The 8,965-nt window shown below is 51.7% G+C and overlaps 2 protein-coding genes and 2 long non-coding RNA genes across 7 annotated transcripts in view; 3 read left to right on the top strand and 1 right to left on the bottom strand.

Annotated features, from left to right (window-relative positions):
- LOC119128357 overlaps positions 1-8,965 on the top strand; it is a 252,135-nt gene that overhangs the window by 236,809 nt on the left and 6,361 nt on the right. The gene's annotated exons all lie outside the window — the stretch shown is intronic.
- On the top strand, positions 220-1,296 carry LOC119128438. 2 transcript variants are annotated; one of them, XR_005099011.1, is made up of 3 exons: positions 220-617; positions 704-1,007; positions 1,192-1,296. It is a non-coding gene; the product is annotated as an uncharacterized LOC119128438 (long non-coding RNA). The 2 variants fall into 2 exon arrangements; XR_005099010.1 differs by having other exon boundaries at positions 220-1,007.
- Positions 1,730-2,411, top strand: LOC119128437. Its single transcript, XR_005099009.1, has 2 exons — positions 1,730-2,112; positions 2,156-2,411. It is a non-coding gene; the product is annotated as an uncharacterized LOC119128437 (long non-coding RNA).
- On the bottom strand, positions 4,311-8,287 carry nat8l (N-acetyltransferase 8-like). Its single transcript, XM_037260799.1, is given in 4 exon segments — positions 4,311-4,976; positions 6,729-6,893; positions 7,772-7,864; positions 7,867-8,287. Coding segments are annotated over 4 exon segments (840 nt in total). The 5' UTR covers positions 8,081-8,287; the 3' UTR covers positions 4,311-4,608.

Here is an 8,965-nt window from a genome sequence, read left to right as displayed (position 1 = left end):
ACTAATGCTTGGTTGTGTTGGGCGCACATGCTCGATAACAAAAAAAAAAAATCTCTCGCCCACTCTCCACCGGCGTCGCGTTTAAATGACTGCTATTAATAACTTGCTGGTTTTCTAGTGTAATTAGATAAAATAAGATAGATAGATAGATAGATAGATAGATAGATAGATAGATAGATAGATAGATAGATAGATAGATAGATAGATAGATAGATAGATAGATAGATAGATAGATAGATAGAGATAACTAGATAATTGTTGTTCTGCACTTTGGCCTGTTGTGCTATGCATGCACGTTCTCATTCATAAAAGAAGGACAATTCGGCCTCCAGCCCAGGTCTTTCTTTCTTTTCTTTTTTTTTTTTTTTACCTCCCCCCGCCCCCCCGAACACTTGGCTGGAGCCCCTTTTGTCTTGATTGGAGCCCCTCACACAAACACACCCATTCCACAACTACTCACCCTACTACTGATCTTTTGATACTTTGTTCTCTGACGAATGGTCCAAGCATCGCCATATACAGTGAGTAGAACACTGACCCCCCCCCCCCATTCAAACGGCAGCTTTTTGAAAACCCAAGATATTCCATTTGAAATGTTGACCTTCTCCCATTTAAAGGTGCGCAAACCCGTGCCATTTTATTTTTGCCATTTGTAAAAGTACTTTTATCATCATTTTAATAAGCTCTCTTTTTCTCTAAGCAGAGCTCGCTGCCTCATCGTGGGAATCTGGCCGCCTATCCTCTCATTGTTCTGTCGGTTTGTGTGGACGTGACCCAACCACCGACACAGCGCTCTCCTCCCCCGCCCAGTGTGTGCTCTGCATTCTTCGGGCCTCTGTATTTTTTGGAGAAGAGGTGTCACCAAAGACAGCCCCAAATCCAGCCTTCAGAATGACGGACGGCTGTTGCGCTTGTGAGTTGCTCACGTCCACCTCCAGCCATTACATCTGGAGCAAGATGGCTCCACTTGGCAACAGTTGAAGCCTTCCCCAGCTGCCATGGCAACCGTAAGACGTGTGATATCATTGTGTCGATTTTCAAATGACAAAAACGTTATCTTGCCGCAAATCTGTTCAAGCTTAATGCATTTTTTTTATTATTGATGCAATTTATGTACAGCCACATTGATCACAATGCAGGGAATCCCACCTTTACATTGACCAGTTGCAATTGTTTTTTTTTTTTCCTCAGCGCGCTGGTACAGCATGACAGACAGACAGCCAGGTAAGTGATATTAAAACCAGAAAAAATCAGCTTTTGCTGTAACCGCTTGATATGTCAGCCAGCACTCGCATCCCCTGATGCTAAGTATTCGATGCTCTGTATTCGTCACCTCTGCCAATCGGCGGGCCACAGGTTCTTCCGGTGGCCATGCAGCGGCCAGCCCCAGAGTCGCCCCATCCATCCATCCATCCATCCCCCAAAGGCGGCTTTCACATCCCAACCCCGTCTTGTCAGCTTGCGGTCCTCTATCACGGTAGAGCCGCCTGGCCTCAAAACACGTGGTGGCGGCGGCGCTCTGCACTGCTTTTGAACAGCCAGGCTTGAACTTTGACCTGAGATCACAATCCATGGGCTGCAAATGAGTAGAAAGCAACTTTCAAATTTGGATTTGGGGCTGCTTCCATTTGCTTGATCGGCTTTATATGTATATTTGATTGATTTCTGCGCTGTTGCGATACGTGCGGTTCTTAAGGGAGCCGTCGTGCGAAATGAACTTGTTGGAGCTTGGAGCAAAACACGCTCAAAGTGGTGTTTTGCGCCAATCGCCCATCTCGGAGCATTTCTGCTCTCCAAACACCCCCTGGGGTCTTCCTTCACCTGGTGATGTCACAACGTGAGGCCCCGCCCCACCCTGCCCCTAAACCCACGGCCAGTTTCTCCGAGCACTTGATGTTTTGCCGCGCGCGTTACATAAATGAAGCGTTACTGCTGCAAGCGCCCGGCCGGGATAGCTTTCAAATCAGATTGAATAAAAAGGAGCCCTATTTACAGCAAAATGTTTGATACAAGCTTAGTCATTCAAAACATTGAATCTGCAAAGTTGGGAGTCGCACTTTCCGTCCATCCCGCCGCTTGCTTTTGACATTTGTACAATATGTCGACATAAAAGTCCCAAAAAAACACATGAAATCATTCGTCTCTCGAGTGTGAGGGGGGGCCATAAGTAACATGATGGCAGCATTCTCATGAGGAAATCTTGTAGTTTGCCTACTTGTCTTTATTGCTCCTTTTGATGGCACATGGGCAGGATTTTTCGGAAATCAAAATGCAGCAGTCGCATTTGGCATTGGATTTGTCAGTGTTGCATTGGTGCATGATGCGCTCCTAGCTTGCGCATCATGCGCCAATGCCGACGACCGACCGATCGACCGACCGGAATACAAACTTTATCCGTATTACTCGCAGGGAAAAAAAAAAAAAGATCAAAACCTGGAGTCAAACTTGTGCTCCAAGTCTTCTCGGCCCCCGAGTCCGGAGTGAGTCCTTTTTACGTCGGCCCGGTCCGGGGGGGGTCTCCCTCACTGCGGCCAAACGCCTCCCAGCACACGGCGCCACCGATTTCGATGACGCCTTGCCCAAAGTGAAACAGCAAACAACCTCTTACGGATCACTTCTTGCCATCCCCCAAAAGCAGGGGTCTCAAAGTCCAGTCCTCGGGGTTGGGGGGGGGCGCATTCCTACATGTTTTCCAAGTTTCCCTCGTTAAACACACTTGATTGAAATGATCAGTTCATCCTCACGTTCTGCAGGAGCCTGATCGTTGAATCAAGTGTATTTAACGAGGGAAACTTGGAAAACATGTAGGAATGCGGCCCCCCCCCCCCCCCCCGAGGACTGGACTTTGAGACCCCTGCCCAAAAGTAAAGCAAAAACAGGAGGGAGAGGGAACCCCCCCCCAAAAAACGTCAAGTCGGCATTTTACATTCACTCAGCCCCCTTGACATCGTCAGAGTAAAAAGACACACATGGTGTATATTTGTGCTCGTGAGAACCTGCCGCTCGCTGCCTGTGCTGTCAACGGGGTACAGGAGGACACACTCTGAGAGAAGTTGCATATAGAAGAACCTTTTCCACATTCTACCTTGAAGAATTGCTCGCGGTAGTAAACACACACACACACAATCGTCATTAGTGCACGTTACAATTCCAAAAGAGCCCCTTGAGACGTTGCTTTTGCTTTCACATGCTCGGCCTTCTCTTCCGGATGCCCAAATGAACCTTGTGCTATACGGAGGCGCCGCTTGTTCAAAAGATTCCTTCTGCGCGTGACACCGGCAGCCCAACTCGGGCCGCTACCTTTGCGACAATTTGCAAGCCATGACGCTCAAGTGTGCGCCGAGCCGAAGCTCGCATGCCATGCAACAGCCCTCCCGCTTCCGCTGTGCTCGGATCGAGTAAAAGCCTCTTTGCAATTTTAGACAGGCATTCCATGCAATTGATCATCTTTTATCCGTCCCCCCATCATAAAAAAAAAAGCTGCACAATACATCTTCGTATATATGTCTCTCTATATAATTATATATAGCAGGCATATATGAATCATTTGTTGGGGTACACAGGCATGCCATGCCGCATGGCGTAGCTTTTGCATTCTGCGTTTTGACAGGTGAGACGTCGTCCCGGCGGTGTTGCCTTGCGTTTGTCTCCACACACAAATGGGGACTGAATTTTTGGGGGCCGGTAAAGGTCGTAGCTGCCGAGGGACGTAATGAAAGCAGTGCGGCGCCAAGGCTGGGTCGCTCATGCGGAAATTGCTGAGGGCGTGGACAAGGAAGATTTTCAGGGGTGCGGCCAGGGGTCGCAGACAGACTCGGGAAAACCAGCAAGGTCATTTTAGGAGGGGGTTTTTTTTCTCCCCATAGTTGACTTTTGCAAAAGAGTGAACATTGCTGGCTTTGCTATCAGAAGAAGCAAATGCGCTTTTTCTCGTGAGGATGATTTGTAGGTATTGCTCGTCGGCGCGCCACCGCCCGGGACGCAGCCATGATGTTCAGCGCTTTCTTTCAGCCGTCGATCAAGCGCTCAACTCAATTCGAAACGCTTCCAAATTTGTGAGTAGGTGCTGCAACGAGGCTCAACTGCATCGCACGCTCTTAGCTGGTTGTTCCGCCCGACCCGCTGCGCTTGTTGGGGAGCAGTTCGAGATGGTCGGGATCATTCTCTGGACCCGGCCCATTGGCTACAAGAGCCAACGCCGGTTGGCAATTATGTAGCTTGCTGATGCTCAAGTCGATTTCATATAGAAATGCTTTGGGTCACTTTGAAGCCAGCCAGCCAGCCAGCCAGCCAGCCAGCGGCATTTGTTGGTTGTCGTGCGCCATGCGTGCGCATCCAACAAAACAAAAATGGAGATGTCAAACAATACAAAATAACAAATGGAGATGTCAAATAATAAAAAAAAACAACATCAGTGGAGATGCTAAGCAATGATAAATGGAAGTGATGAAATAAATAAAAGCTGTCAGAGGAGGGGGGGGGGGGGGCCAGCTCTTGCTCTCTCCGGCCGACTCTTGCTCTCTCCGGCCGGCTCTTGCTCTCTGTGGCTCTGTCCGTCCCTCTCTCTGTCCGTCCCTCCCTCCCTCCCTCCTCCTCCCTGGCGAGCTCTCACTCCTCACGGAGCTGCAGGCGGTAGCGGCTGTAGCGGATCTGGAAGAAGAGCCGCTCGGGCGCCGAGCGACTCATGCCGGGCAGCCTGTAGTCGTGGCTCCAGCCCGTCCGGCGGAAGCCCAGCGACTCGTACAGCTTGTGGGCGGCCATCTTGACCGCCGTGGTGCCCAGAACCACCGCCGCGTAGTCGTTGCGCACGGCGAACTCCAGAACGCGCCGGCCCAGGGCCTTGGCGATGCCTTTGCCGCGGTAGCGGGAATCCACCGACATGCGCCGCAGCTCCACCGTGTTGTCGTCCTCGCGGCCTTGCGCCGCCACCATGCCCACCACGCGGCCGTCCAGCACTGCTACCCAGAAACTCGAGCCTGTAATCATAAGGAAAATTAGCACTCTGTAAAAATAAAAAAAAACATAGTGTGTGCACCTTGGCCCTCCTCTTTGCAGAGGAGAAAGAAGACAAGAGAAAATGATTATGTCTGTGTATGTTCTTCTGTGGGTTTTTAGCTTGTATTTTTTATCTTTTATTCGATTTTTTTTTTTTATTTCATGCACTGATCGGTTGGCACTTTTTAAATTTCGTTGTACATGTGTGACAATAAAGATCTATTCTATTCTACATGCTTGAATACAACTTTCTCTCTTTCCTCCATTCCACCTAGTTTTCTTTCTTGTTTCTCTTTTTTTCTCCTGAGCCACCTTTTTTCTTAAGATCTTTTGCTCCTTTTTTCCTCTTCTATTTTCCATTTGCGCATGTTTTCTTTCCTTTTCTTTCTTACTCGTCTAATTTTTGTTGAGCCTCTTCCAGCAATTTTTCTTTGACATGGTTCCCATTTTCTTCCCACCCCTTTCATGCGTTGTCTCCCCTTTTCTTTGTCCCATTTTCCCCTTTCTTTTCTTTTTTCCCCCCTCTCTTTTGCCCCTTTTTTGTCCCTTTGTTCCAGGTTTTGCCATTTTGCGTCCGTGTCTCCTGTCAGGAGACAAATGGGAGCTTGTGGCGGCGTCTCCAAAGGCTCCATTATGGCTGCGAGGGCACCGCGCAAGGGAGGGAGGGAAAGAGGGGACCTTGTGAGGATGGAGAAGAGGGGGAGGGGAGCATGGGAATACTGATGATCTCCCAGCAAGAACTAAATCAGAGGGCGGAGAGTGAGGAGAAGAGACGAGCGCATCCCTCTGTCTGTCTGTCTGTCTGTCTGTCTGTCCGTTCCGCATCGTAGCGCACCCGCTTTCCCGCGGGGCTTCTCTGGTCAAAGGGCGTCTCTGGTGGCCCGCCCACTAGCCTGCCCGTCTGGTCCCAGTCTACTTGCACAGCACCTTCTCATTCTCTTTCCATCTTGTTTTTCTTCCGATTTCAAACGGCGATCACACGAGTCGCCGGCGAATCGGATACAGCCGCCGCTAGCATAATCACATTGAGCCGTTCCTCCAGCACTCCCTGCACCGCCCGCCCGCCCGGTCGCCCCGCCCCTCACCTCACACTGGGGGCCCTAAGACGCGCTCGAGCTCATTCTATCATCGGCACCTGCCCTGCACCCTCCCGAGTGACGAGAACTATTTGCGGCGCGCATCAGATCGACAAATATCGATTGCTACTTATGGCTTCACTGCTCCCACGGCATGGAGAAAGACGGCGACGAAGCCAGGGCAGCGGCTCCTCAAGCTTAGGGTGCCTTGTCCTCTTCCCCAAAAGTGCCGCTGGCATACTCGGCAACGGCCGGCCGGCCGGCCCCCTTCAGGCTCAATGTAGTCATTAGAACGGCGACCAATGTCACTTTTTTGGCCCGGCATTTTTCACCCCAATAAAGTCCCAAAGTGAAAGCAGCCTCACGCTCAAAACGGAGTTCCCTCCTTGCCGCATTGTGCAAGAGCACTGATGCCTGAATACTGATCCAGGCAGCCTGTCCTGCTTCCTGATGGTGATGCTGACCCCCCCCCCCCCCCCCACACACACACACACCTCCTCCCTTCAGGCTTTCAAGTGGAGGCGATGGGGGAAGGAAAAGGAAAAATGCTGGGAGGAGGGGCAGCGTATTGGCTACACACACACACACACACAAACATCAATGTGTTGTCCCCTCTATTCTACCCCCCCCCCTCCCTCCTTCCACCACCCGCCTTACCTGCGGGCTTCATGTAGTAAGCCTCGATGTCAGCCATGTCCGTGCGCAAGGCGTGGTCCAGGTAACTGTGGATGACTTTGCCGCTGTAGTAATAGCGAGCAGCCATGAGCGCCAGCGGCGCGCAGCAGGTCAGCGCCAAGGATTTGCTCAGCAAAAAGCACACAACTGGGAGGAGAGCAACGGAAAGGCGTCACAGGAGAACACGGAGCGCCATCTCCAGCGCGTGCACAATTACTAATTGCAAATGTGTTCAATGCATGCATGCAATTCTTGTGACAATTTGGCTCTGGCCCTCTTTTCCAACTTTCACCAGGAACCATCTTTGAGGGAATGTGTGAACAAACGGCTGTGATGCAAACCCAGCGTGGGAAAAGACCTCTCGGGTCCCTGCGGCTTTTGACACGTGGCCTAACCCAGGTCAGTCCTCTTTTTTTTTTTTTTATAGCACGTTCCCCCTCGACTCGTCAAATAGAATTTTGATGATCCTCTCGTTTAACAAAAGGGTCATGCGAAGGCTGGATTCAGCGTAGCGTCGGCCATGAGTCCAATCGTTCCATCTTTCGGGTAAGCCCTCAAACGATGAGCACCGTAAGTTGGAAAGAAACCATGTCAGGAAGGACAAAACTGTATAACCATGTTTCCATTTGCGCACTCTTCCACAACACCAGTGCTGATTTCATACTCAGTAGATGGCAGTGTTGGAATCCTTTGTTGAACCTGCGTAAGATGCCTATGAAACGGAGGAAGCTCGCAGATTTTGATGCTTTGGGGGCTCAAAGAACAACGAGCAAGCTTTCCTTTGGGAGAAAGGCGTCGTGGCCCCCCCCCCCCCCCCCTTCCCAATTTGCTCAGGCGAGGGTCTCCTCAACTGCAGGCCTGCCCGCGGGTTACCGCGCATGTGCAATGCGGACCCCCATGCCCTTTGTTACCGGTGTTGGTTGCAGCACATTTCACTCGGTGCGTCAAACAAACACCTGTGGAGTTATTCGGGTTGGAATAGCGCGCATGCGTACAAGGCGAACGGGATCGAGGGCTTGACATACCTGTGAGAAGCGCGTAGAAAAGCTGACTTTGGGGTTGCTGGGCGAGCCCGCGAAACGTCGTGTTGGGTATCCTCTCCATGATGCCCTCGTAAAGATGCGCCGCACCTCTTCCTGGTCGCCGCGCTCGAATTCGCGGATGAACACCGCGTCCCGCTTGGCGTCCTTGGCCTCGCCGGACGAGGACGAGGCCGAGGCCGAGGCCGAGGCGGTGCTCCACATCATGGGCTCCTTCTTGCTCCCGGGTATAGCATCGTGTTCGTCCGCCACTATTTTAGTCTCGCAAACCATTTTGGGAGACGGACAATACATGCAAGTGGCCGCCGCGTAGATCCTCCCCGCTCCCCCCTCCCTACCTCCCTCCCCCCCGCCGTCTACGCAGCAGCCTTTCCTTTCGAAAACCAAAAATGAAGAGAAGACACGATGGATGAGGAGAAGGTGGAGGAGGAGTAATGGGGGAGCGGGGGGGGAGGGGGGTTTCTGCTGCAACCCTGAGCGATTCTGGCGACCGAGGCTCGCCGGTCGGCCACCCGCTCTATTTATAGGCGGGGCGGGTTGGGCGTGCGGATGGAGGTCCGCTCGTCGCCACGATTGGTGGAAGCTGCGAGATGCTGACGGAGGAGGCGAGACACACAAGGGCCCCCTTCTCGAACCACAGCCGCTGTGTGCGTATTTGGGTCGATGTGCACAACCGACATCCGTGATGCTGCGTCAAACGGAACTTTGGATTTCTCGCAGCTTTTTCACCGATCAAAAGCCTTTCAATCAACTTTAAATCCACCAACACATCTACAGTATAGAAACAAACACACGCACACGGAGAGTTTTTATTGATTTTGTATTGAATTTGATGTTTTCTGCGGATCAGGGTTGCGCAGCCTCCACCGCTAGATGACTGGTGCACTGCAGTGATTCCACGCCCCCGCGAACCCCCCCCCCCCCCCCCCCCCCCCCCCCCCCCCCCCTAAAAGCGGCAAGTACGTAACAGTGACACCGCCTTCCCATTCAACACGCACTGCCTGCGCCTGATCGATTTCATCTCTCTTCTATCTACCAACCTATCGCATTAAGTTTTACCGAATGCTAAAGGAGTTTCTCTGCTGAAGTTGCAAGCCCGCATTCTTGTCACCCGTGCTGCCATCTAGTGGACAAAGTGCTGGGACTGGACTGGTCACATAGTGACTTCATTTAGCGCTG

This window comes from Syngnathus acus, chromosome 10, assembly GCF_901709675.1.
Source record: "Syngnathus acus chromosome 10, fSynAcu1.2, whole genome shotgun sequence".
NCBI classification, from domain to species: domain Eukaryota; kingdom Metazoa; phylum Chordata; class Actinopteri; order Syngnathiformes; family Syngnathidae; genus Syngnathus; species Syngnathus acus.
Note: the sequence above shows the minus strand (reverse complement) of the source record. Positions and strands in the feature narration are given on the sequence as shown.